The 23,843-nt window shown below is 33.1% G+C and overlaps 1 protein-coding gene across 1 annotated transcript in view; it reads left to right on the plus strand.

Moving 5' to 3' along the window:
• Positions 1-21,401, plus strand: part of LOC145258113 (CWF19-like protein 2) — a 64,683-nt gene extending 43,282 nt beyond the window's left edge. The window contains exons 13-18 of the mRNA XM_080115857.1: positions 663-751; positions 9,196-9,312; positions 10,962-11,117; positions 14,623-14,703; positions 15,493-15,594; positions 21,200-21,401. Of these exons, the coding sequence (XP_079971983.1) occupies positions 663-751; positions 9,196-9,312; positions 10,962-11,117; positions 14,623-14,703; positions 15,493-15,594; positions 21,200-21,334 (680 nt within the window). The 3' untranslated portion in view covers positions 21,335-21,401. The remainder of the gene's footprint in view (positions 1-662; positions 752-9,195; positions 9,313-10,961; positions 11,118-14,622; positions 14,704-15,492; positions 15,595-21,199) is intronic.
• The last annotated feature ends 2,442 nt before the right edge of the window (positions 21,402-23,843 follow it).

Genomic DNA, 23,843 nt, shown 5'->3' on the forward strand with positions numbered 1-23,843 from the left:
TTTTTCCATTACAAAATAAAATAGCCAATTTGAAACTGTAAACAAATAGCCATGATTTTTTTTTTTTTAAATATTTGGAGAGGAAATGGTTTTAACGATTTTTAACTGAAAAAGAACAACTTTAAAGAGATGTAATTCATTTCTCATAAATTAATGTTTGCAATAATGATGGGCTTTTTGTTACACTGGACGTACGGACAATTAAATAAATACTTAGATTATTATTATTATTATTATTTATAATTATTATTATTTTTGTTTATAATTATTATTATTTTTGTTTATTATCATTTATTATTTTATTATTATTATTAATTTTATTTAGTATTAATTTATTATTATTTTCATTATTTATTATATATTATTATTATTGTTTACTATTTTTTATTATTTAGTATTAATTCATTATTATTATTTTTATTATTTATTATATATTATTATCATTGTTATTGTGGAAGTAAAACTCTTTTGTCAACTCAATTGATGTCTTTGGTTTCGTTAAGAACACAAAATGTCGCCTGCCATTGGAAAACATCAGTTACCAGAAAATTGATATTCCTGCAACCATAATTTCATAATTAATTTGAAATCACAATTTTATAAATTGTAGAAAAATAGAATTATTTGTTCTTTACTTAATTGATGTTTTTGATTTTGTTTAGAACACAAGAAAATGTCGTCTGCCATTGAAAACTGCAGATTATGTTTTGAGAAAGTTTCAAAACATCTCCTCATTTCAATTGGACAAAAAGTAAGAATAACATTTTTATTTCAATTAATTAAAATCTGTTTTACATTTATTTGTAACTAGCAGAGCTATCTGGCATTGCCTGGGGAAGAAGTAAAACATAGCTTCTATGCCCCCCCCCTTGTCTTCCCCCTTTCCACCCATTCTTTGTTTTTTGCCCAGCTTATTCCTCTCTATTGACACACATACACACATAATTCAAGGCAGCAAAATTAATTCTGTGAAAATATTAGTTATTTCCCTTTATTGATAACATTAAAAGATGTGCGTACATCTTGATAACACTAAATGATATTTGATTCCCAAATAATAAATCTATTTTTTATTTTTAGATATTATACATCCAGGGTTCTGCCGAATAAAAATATACCAACTTTGTGGGTGTTTGGTGTGTATTTTTTAAATTATAACTGGATATACCACCAGACATTTGTCCTCTATATAATAGACTAGTGGGGGTACCCAGCGTCGCCCGGGTATGGAGAGATGGGGTAGAAGGACTCCGGTAGGTAGCCTGGGTGGAGAGAGGTCTTTAAAAAAAATAGTGGTAGTAGCAGGGGTGTGTAGAGGTGGGGGAGGGGATAAAAACAATGGTAGGCAACCCGGGTGGAGAGAGGTGTCAAAAAAAATTGTTAGAAGGCAGATAGGCTCGAACCCGTACGCGAAGGAGGAAAAGAAGGTGAAAAAAACCCTAACGTCTTAGCTGATGCGTCCACTGCGAAAACGTAAGTTGCGAGCGTTGGAATTAAGAGTAGTCAATCGTAAGGAGACAATGACTTGAGAAAATGTCGATGAAAAAAGCGACCCTCTCTTTGTGAAAAACGGCCAAGTTGAGGGTGAAGGAATTAATGTTTTGGCCAATTTATTTTATATTTGTTGTCTGAAAGACTGCGCTTTAAAACAATACTGATTTTGTAACATTCCGATGAGTCTGTCGGAAGTTTTTGTGAGACATACAAACAGACACACACGCACCTTTTGCCTTTTATATATTAGACTAGCGGTGGTGCCTGGCATTGCCTGAGTGTTTGGAGGTGTGTGTGTTGGGTAGATCAAAACAAATATAATAAAAAAAAAAAAAAACGATGTTAAACTTTATAAAATCGGAAAAAACAAAAAAAAAAGTTTTGGTAGGTAGATCGAACGTGAAGCCTTGAGGCGGAGGTGGAAAATAAAGTGTCAAAAAGAACCTGACACGTTAACCGTTCGGCCAGCAAGGGAGAGTAACAGAAAAACGTTGGAATTTAGGCTTAAAAAAACTTAATTGACAGGTGCGTGAATTTAATGAAGTCAAATATCACGCCATACAGGAAATGAAATCCCGCACTTAACTTTTACTGCGAGGCAGTTTTTTTGGGACTTGTTTACCCAACTTTGGCTGGTTTTGTTGGAGGGTAGGGGTGGGTGGCAAAACAGTGTCCAAATGAATAGCAATTGTCCGATATAAGGAGTTTTCCCTGCATTGATCAAAAGCTGATTGCTTTCTGGACATTCCCTACACAAAAGACGGGAACGATTGCCTTTATACGAAAAAGCCGAACCAACACGAGAAAAGCAAAAATAGCAAGATTTTTATACAAGTCGATGTAAATGAATCTAGACGCGATGTGCATTCACAAATTGTAGATATTATTTAGGGGGTATATAAACAGTAAACAATTCTAAGAAATTGTACCCCCCCCAGAGCCCCTCTCAAAAAAGCCTTTGCCGGACATACAAAAAATGTGCACACACAATTTACATTTTCTATATATATAAAAGTGAAAATGTGTGTGTGTGCATTTTTTCTGTATGTCCGCCAAAGGCTTTTTTCCCACTGCTTCTCGGTTTGCTCGCTCATTCTTATAACTTTTTGTATGCTACACAGATGATAATATCTTGCACTTACGAAACATGGCCGTAAAAATATTTTATTTCACCTGCTTTTATACGACGACAAAATTCACGCTCTGAATTTGTTTGCTGTTGCTGCTACTGCTGCTGCTATGACCTGGAAAAAACGACGTTCGTTTTTAAACGCTCATTTTCGACTGACAAAAGTCCCTGAGTTTTTGGCCTCGCGGTATGTTGTCAGACTATTAACCTCGGGGCTTCAGGTTTGAGCCTACCTCCCTCCCAAAACTTTTTTTGTTTTCTTAATTCGAGCTTTCTTTTTTGATCTGCACACACACCTCTGGGTACCATGGTGGGTGGGTTGGGGCAGGGGGTACCATCAGCTTCGATTTTTTTTTTTGTTTTTGTTCATTTTTTTAACTTTTTCTTTTTTGATCCCCCCCCCCACACCTACAAACACTCGGGCAACACTGGGTACCCCCGCTAGTATATATATAGAAGACATAAACTAGCTAAACAATAATGAATCCACTTTTTAATATGCGTCCAGTGAAGAAAATGCTATTTCAAATTTAATACCATGTTGATTCATGTTCTGTGCAAAGTTTGACAGAAAAGCCAATATTCAGAATGGTAAAGAACGAGTGTAGTAATAAAAGGGGGAATAATTCTAAATAAAGAAAGTAAGAGTTATCACCCTTATAGATCTTAAAAAAAAAAACGAGAGTTCTACAGAAGAACCGGGAGATAAAGCAATATGGTGGATATCACTGGACATTCTATATTGTTTCTGCCACAAATAAATTGTCTTTAAAAATACAATGAGCTTGCCTACTCTATGTTATCCAAAAATCCTGACATCCCATTCTCCGAACACAAAAAAATTTGGCAACAACATAAGATTAAATACCAAATTTCAAAAACAAGAAGCCTACATGGTGATAATTTAAAAAAAAAAAAATTGTGTCGGAGAATTGTGTCTCCACAGACAGAAAAAAAAAATCTTTTACTCAATAATACTTTTTTGTGAACGCGTGAAAAAAAAAAAAAATTGTGCGCAAACAAAAAGAAAAAATTGGGATTATTTACGCCATGGATTCAAAATTATTGAAAAATTAATTGCGAAACTAGCAAGAAAAATTAATTGCGAAACTAGCAAGAAAAATTAATTGCGAAACTAGCAAGAAGGCTCAAAACGGCTCAAAACAGTTTACTGGAAACTTTGATGGCACAATTTCACAAACAATTAATGGAAACACCAAAATCAATTTATCTGGACATCATAGCAAGCACAATAATGGATTTTTCATTCAATCTCAATTCAAAACAAAATTTTACTGCTTGGTATGGCTGGTGGAAGGATACGTTTCAACACGAGTTTGCATCCATGGCCGATGCATAGAAGCATTTACTGCTTTGAAAACTGGGCATGACAGAACATGAAAGTTATTCAAACTTCCGTTAAAACAAATTTCAGACATTTTTGGTGAGTCAGCATCTTTATTTAATATCTATTACAATTGTTTAGAATTAAAGAAAAATGTTGCAGACGATTTTGTGAAATATGTTGGAATTGTTAATCTACAGTTTTCTGCTCTCAGTTTCAAACAACATCAAATTGGTAGAGAAATCCCCGACTGGAAATAGAAAGAATCCTTCAACACCCTGTTTGTGATGTGGGGAGATGTACTCTGCTCATTTTTGTCCATTTAAAAGACACACACACACGTGTGTCAACATTGTTCACACTGTAGACACAAGGACAGATTTTGTGGTAAAAATAACCTCAACACTTCCAAGATGAATACTGTACAACCAACAGGTAAAAACCACAGAAAAATGTCAGGACGTTTCCATATTGAATTCAATTTTTGCCACTTTCAACGTAAATTTTGAAGCTCGGAAAAAAAAAATATACTTGTTGAGATAAACAACAAGCTAGTGAACTTTCAGTTTGATACCGCTTCCGATATCACTTTAATTGCACGTTCAACATAGGAGTTGTTGGGAAAACCAACTTTTAAGAAGAAAACTCATGTTGTTTGTGGTGCATTGAGAAACAAGATACAACAAAATAGTGAGTTAAAATGTAACGTCTTTTTTAAAGGAAAAAATGTTCAGGTGTGTGCTATGTTTCTGAAACTTCTTGGTTTGGATCTTATTGAAGAACTTGATCTTTTCAATGTTCCCCTAAAGTCAATTTTTAATTCTTTAAAAATTAATGCTTCAGCAGACGCTGAAACACATTTTAAGAACATACTTAAAACAAAGCTCAGCAATATTTTTCAACAAGGTTTTGGATGTTGTTCTAAAGTTAAAGTGATACATCAGTTTCCACTACCCTAACCCTAACCACCCGTACTGGAAGATCTGTCCTCAAAACTCAATGCTGGAACTTGTTTTGCAAAACTGGACCTTGCAGATCCATATCTATACATGGAAGTTGATGAAGATTTCAAAAATCTTACTATTAACACTCACAAGGGATGATTTCAATTTAATCGCCTTCCATTTGGGGTTAAGTCAAGTCCAGCAATATTCCAACAAACTATGGATAAAATGTTCACAGGATTGCCAGAAGTTTCTGCCTACATTGATGATATTATTGTTACAGGAACATTCCAAGTGAAACTTCTGCATCATCTTAATTCCATACTGGATCGAATTCAACAATATGGATTTCACTTAAGATCAGACAAATGCAAATTCTTCTAAACTTCTGTGAAATACCTTGGATTCATATTTGACAAAATGGTCGAAAACCAGATTCGGTCAATATTCGGGTGTTGCAACACTATGATCCTTTCTGGGCCTTGTAAGTCATTATGAATCCTTCTTACCCGGATTGCATAAAGTACAGGGGCCTCTGAATGATCTTTTAGGAAAAGATACCAAGTGGAACTGGTCAAGCACATGCAAAGAATCATTTAAAAAAATGAAAACACTTCTTAGTTCTGATCTATTGCTGACACACTATAATCCATCACTAGACATTACTGTTGTGACGGATGCTTCAGACTATAGAGTTGGAGCAGTAATGTCACATATTTTTCCTGATGGAAGTGAAAAAGCCATTGCACACGCATCAAAGTTGTCGACACCTATTAAAAGAAAGTGTAGCCAAACTGAAAAAGAAGCCCAAGCAATCATCTATGCGGTACAAAGACGGTCAACTATGCTTTTAGATTATGACTTTTCTATAAAATACCAACCAGGCAGCAAAATTGGCCAGGCAGATGCGTTATCCAGACACATATCTTCTCATCCAAAAGTAGTGGAAGGCACAGTCATCGCTGCTATATCTGCTTCTGCACTTGTTTCTACAGTGAGATCGCTACTTGTCACTTCAGAGATGATCCAGGAGGTTACAGCTACAGATCCATTATTACACAAAGTTCAACATTTTCATCTTATATCTTACAAGCTGGCCAAAAACATGCACTGACCAACAACTTCAACCATTTTTTCAGAATTAGAGCTCAGGGAATTAATCAGATGAAAGCCTTGGCACGTGGCTATGTTTATAGGCCAAACATGGACAGGCAGTTAGAGGAACTTGTAAAAAGTTGTGCCAAATGTCAACTGGTTGTGAAGTCTCCTCGGAAAACAACGTTGCATGCATGACCTACCCCAGAAATGCCTTGGTCACGACTACACGTGAACTTTGCAGGACCAATTAATAGACAACATTACTTAATATTGGTTGATGCTTACAGTAAGTGGTCCGAAGTCTTCTAGATGAACCATATTAGCTCAAATTAAACTGTAAAGAAACTTCAAGAAATTTCCGGCAGGTTGGGCGTTCCTGAAATCTTAGTTTTCTGATAATGGTACTGCATTTATCTCAGCAGAATTTTCTGACTTCTGTAAACAAAACACTATTCAGCATTTCAGATCTCCACCTTTCCATTCACAATCAAATAGCCAAGCTGAACGCTTTGTCGACACATTTAAGAGAGCACTCTTGAAGTTAAAAGGGGAAGGAACTACTGGAGTGATCATAGAAATATTTCTAAGTAACTACAGAAGGACCTCAAATCCAAATTACTCAAATGGAAAGTCTCCTGCTCAAGCACTGATGAACAGAAAAATATTTTTACCAATGGATGCTATTTGTCCATCATCAAATAATTTTCCCAAGAGAAACAGAATGATGGAAAACCATCATGTAATGTCAGCTGTTTAGCGTCTGAACAGCCAACCCCCCCCCCCTCCAAGCGACCCCTGCTTTATATTACATTCATCCACATGAATCTCGTGAGATCACACAAAACCATTTCTGTTAAATATCACAGACGCCATCTTGCTTTTTCTTTTTCCTGTCCAACGCGCATGACAGGCAGACACGTGGGCACTTCACAGGTAGATTGCGTCTATGTCACATTCTACTTTTCCCACAACTTCATTACACGAGAACGGATCTGTTTGTAAGATGCGCCCAATTTGTGCATGAAAATTCGATGGGAACGTGGGGCATTTAGCAGTTTTATACTAATGTATATCAAGTGCAAAGGACGAAAAATGCTGTTCCGAGCTTAACATATTTTGAAATTTTGAAAAAAAAAATTCGGTCAAACATTTTTCAGTGAAAATTTTGATTAGACTCTAAAGAAAACTGAAAAAATTCTTTGACAAATTTCCTTTTCAATTAATCAAAAACAGGAGTTTTTATAACATTAAAATAACGTTATATTGTTGATTTATATTTAAATGTTATATTGCTAATTTATATTTAAATGTTATATTGCTAATTTATATTTAAATGTTATATTGCTAATTTATATTTAAACGTTATATTGCTAATTTATCATCTTTCAAACATATTGTTACAAGAAAAACAGTAAAAAAATATGTCGATCTAAGCAATTTGAAACTGAAGCACATTTAATGAATTAAAAATTTACACATGACTGGCTGATAACGATGCTAATATAATTACATATTAAATGGTTTTGGAAAGAACGAAGGATATAAAAATAATAGTTCAAACATGTGTAACAGATTGACCATGTGATGGATAGAGTTCGAAAGAGAAGAATGGATGCATTTACATTGGAATTGCAATTTCAAATTTAAGGCAGATGTACAAAATACTATTGTTGTGTACCGGGTCTATATAATTTGTATGGTGTGTATATAGCTATGACATGGCTATTGATTGTCTGTTTCTGTGTGTACACATGTGTGTATACAGTCATGGGTGTGTGTGTGCCACATATATGCAGCCTATAAGGAGATTTTAAGACACATACCTTTTCTCCTTTCTTTGGTCAATGCCCCTCACGACGATTGCACTTCGATCTAGTAATCAAACATGACTTAATTTATTTATTACGGACTATTATCCTCATCCTTCTTTAGTTGTTGTTTCAAGACGTTTCGGCCAACTATTCCTCTGGCCTTCGTCAGGTGGTAACCACGATGGGATAGGAACTCCGAATCTCCTAACTGCATCCACTGCAATTACTGCTATCCATAGCTATTGTCGTCTAGCCATGTTTTGACCAAGTAAACCTCTGGTCGACTTCGGGTAGGATTGAAACCGCTATCTTCAGACAGTTCTCATCTGGAACCGTAGAGATTCAATGTCTCTATCCACTGCGCCACGGGCCCCGAAGGGCGATCAAGGTTGGATGTTTTGGTCTTATAAATCCACGTTTATTATCTGATCTTCCATGGTCGAGTCTGTATCGAATGGTATATATATTATTTAATTAGAATTCATTATTGAGATGAGTTTTATTTATTAATTATCCTAAACACGACTTGTTTATTATTATTTGTAGACAGCCTTTATTCAGGATCTTCCTCATTTCTGGGGGAGCCTCTGCATTGCTGAATCGATTCAGATCTTCTTTTCCGTTTCCTCATATTGACCGCAAGTCTCTCTTCTCTGAATCTTGGACCCTGCCTCTCGCTCTCTAACTCTGGCTCAAGTTCTTACTAATTCTCTCATTTTGACTAAAAACTCACATGTGTTGCTTCCTTATATATTAGGGTTGCAGGGTGTGGGGTGGCCATCAACCTAATTGATGTTTCCATCTGCACTAAGCTGTACCAGTCGACTCGTGAACTCTGAACTTGCAGCTGCACTCGCCTGTCTGGTTGAAACCATGTCATTAAGTTTATCAGCCTTAACCTTTGACACTCTTGCACCAACTTGACGCCATTTAGTTGTTTGGGCCAGGTCCGCATTATTCACATACTGGACATATAACACTATTTCAAATGCACAAAATTCTATTTCAAACTCAACCACGGAACGTATTCTGCAAAATGCAGAGAAAATGTTTGATGATACTAAGATCAAAGTTTTGTATGTGTTTTGTTATTATACTTCATCCTTTTTGTACTCCGTCAATGGAGGAGAAATCCTTCTAGATTGAGGCAATTTAAATTGTTGTCTCAATTTAGAATGCCTCTTCTTGGGGAGCTCAGTTTTATCCACATTAAAACTGACGTTGTGTCTAAGTATTTTCTTTGTGGGAAGTTAAGTAAATATGAACATAGAAATAGTCTCATAAAAAGATATTAATAACATATTTATTTATTTTTTTTTAATGTTTCTTTATTTGTCCATTTAATGCTGTATATTGTGCTTTCTGTTTGAGCAGGCTTATTTATGTCTTCCTGATGGTCCATCTTTAACAGAGGGACATTGTTTAATTGTTCCAATACAACACGTCACATCGTCAACGGCCATGGATGAAGATGTTTGGCATGAAATTCAAGTAAGTATCTTTATTTATTTTTAATTTTAAAAGGATTATATGTTGTGGTGTAAAGACTAACAGGAAGACTTGGAAACAATGAAATGAATAATATATTAAACGGAATTCCGCTCAACTGAAGGACAAGTAATGTTATGACTCTATTCCTCTCTGAGTCTTGGGTCCAGACTGACTGGAAAGCAGAACCTGCTTACCGGAAATGACATCAGGAATAATCCATCATCAGAATCTGTAGGGGTGCCACCCCCCAACTGTATAATTATACACTTCATTACTTTGTATGTACGTAATCACCTTTCACACCTATGTAAAAAAAAAAAAAAATTAGATTGTCTGATCACCAGAAACAAAATGCACGAAAAGAATTGAGGAATATCTGATGTTGCTGATGTCAAAAATTAAGATTTCAAAATGAATTGTTCCAAAATCAAATTCTGTCATTCCTTTGACTTAAACAATTTTAAACATTTACTCTTTGCGTTTTTTTTAATGGAATTTTAATTGTTACAATCTAAGTATTTGAAAGGGTTTTAGGAGGCATAATATGTGCATAACCTCTTGTTTAGAAATTAAAATATTTCAGATTTGCATTTTTGTAAAGAATCAAAATCATGTAATAAGTATTCTAAACATAAGGTTTAGTATCATTATATCTTGATTTTAATCTTTGTAAGGAGATAAAAGTGGTGCAAAACTTTTCTATTCAAGGGAATTAAAGGCTCTGATCCTGAATTGCCCCGATATTAAAAACAAAACTAAAGAAAAATCTGTATGATGTACATACCCGTAACAAAACGAACATATCATATTCCAAAAATCATATAAATTGACCAGGTAGTTTTATTTTTATAAAGAAAATCATTTTTAAACAATTAATGAGAATTCAAAGGCATTACAACGTAAATCTCACAAGTTTGAATTTTTTTCGATTGGTTTCAAAATGGCACACAAGATGGCCACTCTTCTGTTACTCATAAAATTTGATTTTTTTTTTTAATTTTAAAATAAAACTACTTGATCAACTTACATGATTTTTGGAATATGATATTTTCGTTTTGTTATGGGTACGTACATTATACAGATTTTATTTTTATTTTTGTTTTTTAATGTAGGAGCAATTCTGGAGAAGAACTGAATTAATTTTACCCATCCTGAGACGGGTATTCTTTTCTATAAAGGGCAAATGTCTGTGTGTTTGTTTTTGTCATCTGCATTGTTGTGGCATGGACCGGTTATTGTTAGAAAGAGCGATCTCTCGGACACATAATATTAAAGAATTGGAAAAAATCGTCAATTATTTTGTGTAGAAATGTCATTTTGTTTGAATGGGGGGGGGGGTCAAATAAAAACTTTGCTTTTGACACAGTTTGCAAACCGTGTATGTGCAAACCATCGTTTCGTTCTTTCGTTTTAAAAAGCTAAATTTGCAACATGACAACATCTTACTAACTTATGGCATGCAAGTTTGTGCCCAGCACGAAGCATTTTTTCTTCTTTTTTTTTTTTTTCTTTTTGCTTTCGGTTTCACTTCTGGCTGATAGCACCCAAGTCCTGTGTTTTTTTTTTTTTTTTTTTTTTGACAACCAGGCAACGTCGGGCGCCCAGCTAGATTATTTATATAATTAAGAGATTTATTTTTTATTTTTCAGAATTTTAAAGCAGCAGTGGTGAAAATGTTTTCCGAAATGGGAAAAGATACAATTTTTATGGAAACAAGCATGAAATTAAATAAGTTTTATCATGCGTCCATTGACTGCGTTCCGTTAGAAAAAGACGATGGTTGCATGGCCCCGATGTATTTCAAGGTACGATGGTGACATTTTTAAACATCAGAGAATTTCAATTAATCTTTTAAACAAGTAATTACTTATAAAAAAAAAAAATCAAACTTTTATAGTTATGGATGCTCCAAATTTCCTGCCCCTTTTCTCCATCTCTCCTGAACATCTACTCAGTCTAATTATTATTATTACTGACACTCATTACTTATGAAAATCACATCTCGTTATAATTAACAATGGCCGAAATCTATTATTATATGAAATGTGAGTTAATAAATATTTGAATTTCTGAATTTTTTTAGATGAGGGATGATTGGTTATATTACTTGTTGTTCTCATGTTGAGTGTTATTAATGCAACAATGTTTTCGTTAATTTGGCCTTCGACCGTCCTCAGACATATTGGTTGTTGTTTAGAAAAGAAAGGAGAAAAGTTATTAACCAAACCGACAAAGATGTTGCACAAATAACACTCAAGATGAGAACAATAGTCTAATCAAGACAAATAACATAATAAATATTTGTTCCCCTAAATCTTTTTTTAATGACACAAAATACGTGTTGAAATATTCTTTAATTCTGCAGTTGAGTTATGAAGCTATGAGCAAAAAAAAAAAGTGTAAAAAAAATAAAAAATGCAGTTTAATTTCCCGAAAAAAAGAAACTAAAGTTAACCTATCGCAGACTTAGCGCCTAAATAATCCGACTTCTAAAAAGTCTTTCATTACAAAAGAGAATTCAACTATATAAGGATGAAAAATAGAAAGCCTTAACTAAAATTGTTAAATAGACTTAGCACTTGCATAAGCTGATTTCTCAAAAGTCTCAAATAATAAAATAAAACCATATAAGGATGAAATAAGAAAACCTTAACTCAAATTTAAAAAAAAATAGAAAACAGGGATCCTCAGCTGCTTACCATGTAGCTGTTTAAGAGATTAAAAAACAGGACAGCTGTTAAATATATGATTCTCCAGTGGATAATACCATTTCCCAAATAAGAAAATGTAGAATAATACGGTAACTATTTATACATATGTATATAAAATATAAAAAGGATAAACTATAACTAAGTTTAAGTTTAAGATTACAAGATCTATTCTACGACTTGTTAACTAGCATATAAATGCTATGAGAATGAAAGGCAAATAGATAATAGATAGTAATATATATATATAAAGATATATATAGATTACGGTATGGTGTTTGTTGGAAAGAATCTCAGCATATTAATCAGTGTTAACTAGCATTTAAATGCTATGAGAATAAAAATCCATAAAAGCTTAAGTACCTTACGTACCAGAAAGGCAAAGAGATAAGAGGAAGGAAACCTAGCCATACATATCTAAAAACTATATATATATATATAGACAGACAGACAGACAGACAGACATTTTTACTTTATATATATATATATATATATATATATATATATATATATATATATATGTGTGTGTGTGTGTATATATCTATAAAAGTGAAAATGTGTGTCTGTCAGTCTGTGTACATTTCCCTACCAAATTACTCTGTCAATTTTCGGTCTACAGACTCGAGATTTGACATAAGTGGTATTGAGATTTGGGAAAATCTTTTTAATTGGTTTTTGGCCAGAAATTTGGCTGTTCAGGGATCAAATTTCAACGATTTGACCTTTAAGAACTCTACCAAACTCCTTTGCCAATTTTGGTTTTAACACTTAAAATTTTAGATATAAGTTCCTTGGACATGGATATAACTTTATAATTTAATTTGAGCCCAAAACAATAAATGCTAAGGGGTCATAATTGGGCTCAAAGTTTAAAATAATGACTTCTGCGCTCTCTACCAAATTACTCAGCCAATTTTTGGTCTAAACATTTGAAATTGTACATAAAGTGTATTCAGACATAGGGCAAGCTTTTAATTGTTTTTTTCTTGCTGGAAATTTGGCTACCAAGAGGTCAAAGTTCAAAAGATTTGACCTTTGCAGTCTAGCAAACTATTCAGCTAATTTGTGGTCTAAACATTTGAAATTTTACATAAAGAGTATTCAGACATGCAGCAAGCTTTTTAATCAGTTTTTGGGCAAAAATTTTGCTGCCAAGAGGTCAAAGTTGACAGAGTTGACCTTTGCAGACTACCAAACTCCTCTGCCAATTTTGGGTCTAAACACTTGAAATTTTAAATGTAGGTTACTTGGGCATGGGTCAAACATTTTAGTTTGATTTGAGCAAAAAAATAATAATTGTTAAGCGGTCAAAATTGGGGTCAAAGTTTTTTAAAATTCAACCTCTGCAGTTTTTACCAACTTTTCTCTATGGTAGTTAAGGAAGCCTATTATATAGAAAGGCATTACCGTACACATAAAGTTATGAACAGTACATAGGGCCGAGCAAAACCGGGCTGAACTGTTAGTATATATATATATATATATATATATATATATATATATATATATATATATATATATATATATAAAGCTGAATGTGTGTGTGTATGTCTGGTCACGAATAGGCTCCTATATAATTTACTATTTTAAAAAACTGATTACATATAGGTCCTGGATATGACCTAAAACTATATCCGATGGTGAGGCCCCACCTTGCGGGCCTTGTGGAGTGAGGAGTGTGGAGCCACCCTTTAATTGCCATTGCTCCCAGGTCCACTCTGACCCAGAGTGGTAGTACCTGTTAGGGTCTCAACTATGGGTTAAATAGAATCTGATTTTAAAAAAAAAAAATACTCCATTAAAAATCGTTCCTCAAAATAACTAGATTCGGCATTAAATAACCTGAAAAAGGTTGATATGCCGTAAAACAAAAACAACCAACCAACTGATTACATATAATGATAGAAGATTTATCGAGACGCAGGAATAGTTATGTTTGATCTGGCAGAACGGTGGTTCATTAAAATTGTGGGGTCTGCGTTCGCGCCTGGTCCACAAAGTATGGAAATAAAAAATTAAAAAATTAAAAAAAAAAACGTTTACAAGTGTTTTTGATATAGATGTACATAAGAATACTTTGATAAGTATGTTTTAACTTAAATAGGGATGGTATAATAAAATTGTGGGGTCTGGGTTCGCGCCTGGCCTCCATGGAATGGAAATAGGGACAAACTTTAATAAAAACTTTTCATATCTATCTGCGTAAGTATACTTTGATAATTATGTTTCAGTTTGAAGAAATATGGTATAATAAAATTATGGGGTGTTCGTTCGCGCCTGACCTCCATAGAATGGAAATATGTCACAAAGTTTAACAAGGTTTTTTAATATAGATCCACAGAATATTGTGATAAGTGTTTCAGTGTGAACAGATATGGTATAATAAATTATGGGGTTTATCTATTTTATTTTTACTTTCATCATATTTTGCTTTTGTTTTGATACCCCCAAATTCGAAGCTATCTCTTTACAACCCTTCCTTTTCATAAGCTATCATACTTTCATAAATCAGAGTCCATTTTCTGTAGGCTGTTTTTGAACCCAGTCAATGACGGGTACTTTTGCTAATATATATATAAACTGAAACAATTTATTTTTTCAGAAAGCTATACTTGAGTCAGAGAGTGAATGGTGCATGAACAAAAAACTTGTGGACATTTCAAAGAAAGGAATCCGAAAATCTGTAAGTTTGTCTTTAAAATGTTTTTGTTGTAGACAACATTTCTAAACGTCTCATATCACACAAAATATGTGAAACTCATTGAAACAAAACTGTTGAACGACATGAGATTTATTCCTCCATATTTGAATGAAAAAAAACGAATTCCGTGAACAGAGTTTCTTTCCAAGAACTCCCATCCATGGCACATGTTATTACGTGATTATTTTCCTGTGTGTTACAACATGGTCTTCTTCAAATCTGATGATAACAAACATTTGTCATAAACCATCTTCATCCAAAAAATCAAATTTTATTCATCCCATTCATTATTTTCAATCCTCTCATAATATTCTTCATCATTTGATCAGCAATTTATCTATCTCATTAACTCTTATCATCTAAAACGTTGGGTTTTTTTCTCCTTCTTTTCCTCCTTCATGTTACAGGTTCGAGCCTGCCTACTACCACTTTTTTTTTTAAACACCTCTCTCCACCTGGACTGCCTACTGTTGTTTTCGGGGTTCCTTAATACACCACCTCTCCAAACTCGGGCAACACCGGGTACCCCTGCTAGTCTCAAATAATTCTGTTATTCTGTCATTCCATAATCAATCACCTTTTCAAATCCAAATAATGTTGGCGTCTTCAAAAATCTGCGTTAAATAAATCTGTCAAATATTGAAAATTTTATGTTCGTATCGTGTTCTACAGATGTTTTAGTTTTCATGTTGACTTGCTTCAGTCTTACCCAACACCTTCTCCCTTTTGATGCATCATCATATAAAACTGATCTCTTCTTTCTATGTCTAGATTCCTAAAGGATTTCCATTCTTTGCTGTCAACTTCGGATTGGATAGCGGATTTGCTCATGCAATTGAAGATGAAAAAAAATTCCCGTTTTTCTTTGGAAAGGTTTGATATTATTTTTTATAATCATCGTTTTATTTGATCTGTAACATTTAACCACCACCACCGACAACAACACCAACATCTGTTTTACACGCTGTTCAGCTTGCCTGTTTCCCTCCCGACTTCAACCTGGATGTCTTCAAGTCCAACACAAACAAATTCCTGATGAACCGCCCCCTTAAGTAATGACACTTTACCAATTCTCCAATACTATTACTACACTATCCCTTTGATTACTGTACACACAATAACCCTTATCCCCGAGTGGCCATTGGGCCTTGATAAGTGGTGAACTCCATGTAAAAAAAAAAAAAAATGTGTTTGACAGCTTTTATAAATTGATTTCCAAACTAACCTACCTCTAGCCAGGCCATAATTTAAACTACATAACTTGTGAAAGGAAAAGTAAAATGCTTCCTTTCCTCTGCTAGTCTGTGGGAGACCCCTAGGCATGCTCGAGAACCCACTTAGCCTGATCAGGGTAACGTGAGGTCATGGAAAGCAGATGACTGATGTAATACGGAAGTAAACTGAAATAATTCTGTTCCTGGTTTCGTATTTCGTTGTGCTGAGCAGAAGATACCTCTAGGTACAGTAGTCTGGACAGTCACTCAGTATGTGCACTGCTCTGACAGAAAGGAACTGCAATCTCCTGTGTGTACAACTGCAAAGAAAGTTATGGCAATGCATCAAACTCTTTATTTGATAGCGTGAATATGGTTCTGAATCAAAACACCTCGCTCAGCAAGGATTACCATGATAGATAGGTGACACCTGATTGTCATCAAACTACTCTCCGATAACCAGCAACAGTCTGAACACCTGGGCTACATCAAAGATGATGAGCAACAATGAATTCATGAATGCTTCAAAGGAGAGATATATAAATGGAGAACCATAGCCATTAATACCGGTACTAGGCAGAATATCACTTGAAAACTTAAAATACGACAGCATTTTTCTTTTTGGAAGTCATTTCTTTAGCTAAAATGTTTATTGTCTGGATGCCCTTCCTGATGCCAACACAGTCAGACAATGAGGATCAATGCTTTTATCGAGACGCAATCTCTCGGTGATTGCCTCCCAAGGTTAAAGAACGTATCACTTGGCTTTGTTCTTACTTAGTTCTTATTGTCCGTATTAACGGTTGAACTTTCACGAAAGAAAATTGTCATTGTATACGAATTCCATGAGCAGAGTTTCTTTCCAAGAACTTCCCATCCATGGTACATGTTCAAATCTGATGACAACAAACACTTGTCGTAAACCATCTTCATCCGAAAATCAAATTCATTAAACATAAAACCGAGTTATTACAACATGTTCTTCATGACTTTTTAAAATCTCCAAGAATTCTGTTATTCTGTCGTTTCATAATCAATCACTTCACCAAATCAAAATAATGTTGGCTTCTTTTAAAATCCTCTCCTAATATTTCTTCATCATTCAACCACCAATTTATCTCATTAACTCTTATCCTTGAGTGGCTTTTAACCTTGATAAATGGTGAATCTTTACTAAATAAATAAAAATTAACAAACTTTGAAATGTTCAACATGTGAACTCGCCTCTTCTGATATTTATTTGTCTTTCCAGATCTTTTTTGTCGCTCTGCACAGACAACGTTCCTCTTAAAATGATTTGTGTCCGAACCTGAATTAATCTTTTAAAGAACTCACAAAAAAAATCATGTCAGGCGATGAGGATAAGTGCTTTTATTGAGACCCAATCTCTTGATGATTGCCGACAAAGGTTAAAGAGTGCTTGGTCTTGTTCCGAAGCAGATTTTCACGTAGAACTGATTATTACTTAAACATGTTGATTTACAATCAGTTTTAAGTGACTATCTTTTGAATGTTCAATTCTTACTATACGCGATAATAACAGACCATTGGTTTTTATCGATATTGGTGATAAAATTTATTTGTATCATTTGGATTCTCTGAACTACTGTTCTCATCTTGAGTTTGATTTTCACGTTTCGGTCGATGTAACCTCCAACCTTCTTCAGATTTATCCTGCTGAACTCGAGAATGTTTTTGTTTACTCAGGAATTTGGACAGAATTTTGAACGGAACCCTTTACTTACTTCACGAGGGTAGCATGCTCTTGTTCTGTCAGCCATGACTGAATAGAGGTTCTAAATAATTCGCAGTTGTATTTTTCGGACGCCGACACTGAACCTTCAACTTTCAGGAGAATATCATTTTTACAATTGATTTGTCCGAGTACTCTAACCACTGTGTCACACGCACTTGCGGACAATTCTGGTATGAATTTTAGGAGCCTTAAACCTATTTTATTTCTAATTCTTAATATCACCATTTATTACTAAGTATTATTACTTATGGGTGTATATATATATATATATATATATATATTATTGTTTTTAATTATTACTTGTATATATTATATATATACATATATATATATATATATATATACATATATATATATATATATACATATGTATATATATATAATATATTTAATTATTACTTGTATATATTATCTATTGTTTATAATTACTGCTTCCCATATCGTATTGAATTCTATACTAGTAGTTGATTATTCCCCAGCATATGTGCTGCTTCTTTAAGTTGTCTTACTCTCCACCGTTCCTCTCTGTTTATAATTTTTATTTCGTTCCAAAATGGTAGATGGTTTCCCTTTTCTTTCCAGATATGGTCAGCTAAACTCAATTTTTCAATCTCTCCACATACTACGGCTTTTCGATGCAGCTGAAGAGGGTGGGAGGTTATATCAACTGAAACATTGTGAAAAATCATGAGAAGTCCTATAATTTTTTCTTTTTTTTTACAAGGTGGTCACCACTTATCAAGGCCCGGAAGCCACTCGGGAAAATAATATGTTGCATAGCTTTTGATACGACTAAAATTTATGTTTCACAATTTTTTAGATGAAGATTTATAGCATTCGGATGACTTTTCTCATCTTGTTATTTTCACGTTTCGATTGAGTCACATTTTTTTTTTTTACACATGGCCATCTTTATGTCGAACAAAGCAACATATAAAGAATTTAAAATTAAACTTTTTATTTAATCGTGCGGGTTAGATTGTTCTCATTTTGTTAGCCATGACCAATTTTTATATTATTCTTAGTCGTCATTGCCTTATGTAAGGATTGAACCTCCAACTTCCAGAAGATTGTCACTTATCAATGCCTTTATGACATGACAATTAAATTTATGACATCACAATTAAATTTATGACATGACAATTAAATGTGCCCTTTTTTGTTGTATGATGTCTTTACATCATCGGAGTTTGTTTGGTAGTTGGTGGAAACATGTCCGAACCATTCAATCTCTTTCCTTAAAATAAATTATGAGTAATGTTGGAACGAATGTTGGAATGAATGTTGGAACGAATGTTGGAACTAATGTTGGAACGAATGTTGGAACGAATGTTGGAACGAATGTTGAAACGAATGTTGAAACTAATGTTGAAACGAATGTTGAAACGAATGTTGGAACTAATGTTGGAACGAATGTTTTCGAATGTTGGAACTAATGTTGGAACGATTAAGTGGAATCAGAATAAAGGAATAAAAAATATCAGACCTTTATGTGTTATCGGAATCGTAAAAATTTGTACTGATTTTCTGATGCCAAAAATGATTTGGTACTGATGCACTTATGTTACTGTGCTGAAATAGTAATGTTATTATTTAGAAAGCCATTCTTAACATGTGGAGGGTGTTTTGTGACTAATCTGTACTTCGATCTAACAATTTAATAAAAATAGATATTGTTAAACTTTTTTTTTTTTACATAGGCGTCACCACTTATCAAGGCCAAGAGGCCACTCAAGGATAATGGTTAAAGAGTGTACAGTAGTTGAATATAACTTGAAAAAACTATTTAAAAATAATGCAGTAACATAAACACCAATGATTCTTTTTATTGTTTTTATTTAAAACTTAATTTTTATTTAAAACTTAATTTTCCACATATTAATGATGAAAGGATGAATATTTGTTGATTTTAAAATACGAAAAAAACTCCAATCTCAAGCCACATTCATGTATTTTTACATTTACAAAAAATATATGCACATAGTACATGGGTTTTGTGATAGTCACCCCACTCCCCCCAAATTAAAAAAATTAAAACACAACAACTCTATATTTAAAAATTAAAAAAAATTCTGAATCAATAATTGTATCAAAATTGTGAATTAAGAACAGTATTGATAATTGCATCAGAATCAGAAAAATATTGGAATCGTCCCAAATGCATTAACTATTAAATTGCCACTTAAATTAGTATATATTAGTGTGAAATTTATTATTATTATTGTATAGTTTTTATTTATTTTTTATATTTTTTATGACTAAAAAATAGCCTGATATTTATTAAAAACATACCAGAATCATAAAAAAGAAATAAAATAATTAATAAGTGGAAGTTGATTATTTTGTTTAATCAAACATGTTTAAATGAAGAGTTGTTGTCTAAATATATGCCTTTTATAATTTTTCAAGAATTCTAAATGTGTATACTTTAATAAAGTGCAAGTAAAGAATACAAACTGCAATAAATCTAAAATGAGCAACACCTGAATGGCGCTCTGTAATAAAGGAATATACAGTATGTTGCAATGACATGCCCATGTCAACAACCAAAATAACTTTGAAAATTAAAAAGAATATATATAACATTTTTTTTTTGTTTTTAGAATTGGGGTAAAAAATGTTTTTTTTAGAATTGGGATAAAAAATGTTGTTTTTTTTTAGGATTGGGGTAAAAAGTGTTTTTTTTTTAGGATTGGGGTAAAAAGTGTTTTTTTTTTTAGGATTGGGGTAAAAAGTGTTTTTTTTTAGGATTGGAGTAAAAAGTGTTTTTTTTTTAGGATTGGGGTAAAAAGTGGTTTTCTTTTTAGGATTGGGGTAAAAAGTGTTTTTTTTAGGATTGGGGTAAAAAGTGTTTTTTTTAGGATTGGGGTGATAAAAAATTTTTTTTTAGGATTGGGGTAAAAAAAAATGTTTGTTTTTTTTGTAGGATTGGGATAAAAAAATCAACGGCAAATTTGTAGTTTACCTAAAAGTGTATTTTTTTTTTATTTTTAGATTTTTATTAGTGATTTGGACAAACGAAACACGTTTAAATTAAAAAAATGTTGGGAAATTAGTTTAAAACAATTTAGTTTTGTTTACCTACTCATATATAATGTATTTACTTTAAAAACAATTTAATATTCAATAGAAAATATAAGCATGTGAAATTACCATTAGGATTGGTTTTTAAATGTTGCACAGCATTGCTGATGTGCACGTGAGAAGAAAAAACATGGCCAACGAATGACTAATAACGATAACTTCTAATTTAATTGTTTTTAACGCGATTACGTCACATATGTAAGCCAAAGTAAATTGTTTGGGACTAGTTTCCCTGCTATATTTGTTTTAAAATCATTTATGTTGCCAACGATTAAAAAAAAAAAAAAAATGAAATAAATTAACCTCATAATAAATTACTCTGATGAACTGGATTATCTCCCTTTGGAAAATGAATTTGCATCAATTGTTGATTTTTATTTTCTTATTTTTGCTGTCAATGTCATTATTTTTTTTTTTCTTCCAGGAGATCATCGGAGGTCTCATCGATGCAGATCCATGTTTGTTTCGTAGGCCACGCAAGGAAGAGTTTGAAGTGCAACGTCAGAAAGTTTTGAAATTTGCCAAAATGTGGAAGCCTTATGATTTCACCCAGAATTAATAAAATCCAGTTTGTAAATAAAACGAAACCAATATCATCATTTTTACATTAAGCTCATATCATTCTTTTCTTGTCTGAATTTTTTTATTTTTATCAAATCAAAGAAAAAAAAAAAAAAAGAAAATATTTTGAAAGTTGAATTAGTTCATGCTTACAATATCAGCAGGTTTGACGTTTCTGAATTTTTGAGATGAGGATTGGTTATTTGTGTTATTTGGATTCATCGGACTACTGTTCTCATCTTGAGTGTAATTTTCACAACGTTTCGGTCGATGTAAACCTTCAACCTTCCTCAAGTGTACCTTGTTGAACTCAGGAATGTTTCTGTTGAACTTGAGAATTTGGACAGAATTTTGATATGGGAACCAGTAATTATAAACAATAGATAATTTATACAAGTAATAAGTAAAAACATAAATATATACAAGTAATAAGTATAGAAATAGATATACATTAATATATAGTAATAATTAATAATGAATGATATTTACTACAAGAAATAAAATAGGTTTAAGGCTCCTAAAATTCGCACCAGAATTGTCTGCAGTGATTAGAGTACTTGGAAAAATCAATTGTAAAAAGTGATATTCTTCTGAAGATTGAAGATTCAATCCTCAGTGTGGACAACTCTTTCCGCGACAGCAGTGAATTAGTAGCAACAGTAGTTGCTGAAGCGACGTGGTTGCTATGGAAATCACTCAAAAAACGTCGCTCGCCTCCTTATATTTTTTAATAATTTCAGAATTTTTGTTTTACTGAACGAAAATTGAAAATTTTCTTTTCACAATATAGCTGAAAAGATGATCTATAAACTATAATAATTGTTTGGAATTTGGTCGGAAAATGAGCAAGCGGTGAAGCTTTAAAGCAGTTCTAAATGACTAAAACTGCCACACATCCATATATTCAAAAACAGCAGTGTTTGAATGATAAGCGGCCATTTGTAAAAAGAAACATCAGGTTGTTTGCCATCTCCTCTGATTTAAGGATCAATGCGAAGCCAGCGATATCCAAGGCCTGACAGATGATTTCATCAATAACGCTGTTCTTAAGAAATCTGCTACATGAAAGAGTGTAGAGTTGATATGCGTTAATTATGTGACTACAACAGCACCTGTGTGCATTTCATATTATGATATTGACACGATGCATATCCTCAGATCACCAGAGTTAAGCAACATTAGTCCTGGTCAGCATCTTGATGGGTAACCATTTAAGAATTCCAAATTGTGTAAGCAAACACTTCATCCAGTTGAATAAATGAGGAATCATTTCGTGTTAAACTCCTTTTAGTATTACGCATGCAACTTGGGAAAAAAACACACTTGAAATATGTCAACATTATGTGAATAAGTGAAATCAAAACAAGATGGCGACTGAATTTGACCTGATGTTCTGTTGATTTCGCTTATTCGCCAGAATGCTGATACATTTCAAGCTTATTTTTCTTAAGTTACATGCGTAATACTAAATGGATTTTAATTCTGTACGATTCCTTATTTATCAATATTTAACAAAAAAACATGAAATCATTTTTGATGCAAAATCTTTTCTTGCATTCTGCTCTGACTGCAATCTTCAATGCTCACAAGAAGTAAGATAGGTCAATGACAATGGAGCTTCTCAGACGAGTCACACTCTGGTCATTGGTGGTCAGTGTCTAGGTCGTTGACTATAGTCCTATCTGATGATCAGTGGAGAGTGACTGAAAAATGATCAGTCATAGTTGTTCAAATCAGAGTTCAGTAGAATAAACTTTACGTGTCTTGAGGTATTTTTCTTATACAACGGCTGTTTCAAAAGTAATGCCTCCTTTTTTTTTTATTCTACCCGAATTGGTCAGATGGGATTAAAAATTGCATTGATATGATGACTGAACTTATGCATTCACAACCTGAAGATTTCATTCCTTTATTGCAGATATTGATGGTGTGAGACTCTTAAGAAAGCAACCCCTGTTATGGACATGCATCAGAAGCAGAGATGCGTCATTGAATTCCTGGCAAAAGTGCATTGAGAATGGTGGTGACTATGTAGAAAAATAAATTTTGTTGCGCAAAAGGTCGCTCGTTTTAATGATACCACTCCTGTCTTCATAGCTCTTCAACTTTTTTGTTGAAAAATAAATGGGAGGCTTTACTTTACAAACGACCCTCATACGTCTATAAAGAAAACAAATGAAATTCTTTCGACAATATGTGCATAAAACTAGTTTTGTGTTAGGAGAGAAGTTATTGTTTGTGGTGGTGGTGGTGGTGGTGGTATTATTATTAGTAATGGTGGTAGTAGTAGTAGTAATAGTATTATTAGTAGTATCACTATTGGTATTATTATTAATAGTAGAATCACTATTATTATTATTAGTAGTAGTAGTATCACTATTATTATTAGTAGTAGTAGCAGTAGTATCACTATTAGTATTATTAGTAGTAGTAGCAGTAGTATCACTATTATTATTATTATTATTATTAGTAGTAGTAGTATCACTATTATTATTATTAGTAGTAGC

Source organism: Euprymna scolopes, chromosome 33 (genome assembly GCF_053919585.1).
Source record: "Euprymna scolopes isolate OS-2025 chromosome 33, ASM5391958v1, whole genome shotgun sequence".
Taxonomy (NCBI): Eukaryota; Metazoa; Mollusca; class Cephalopoda; order Sepiida; family Sepiolidae; genus Euprymna; species Euprymna scolopes.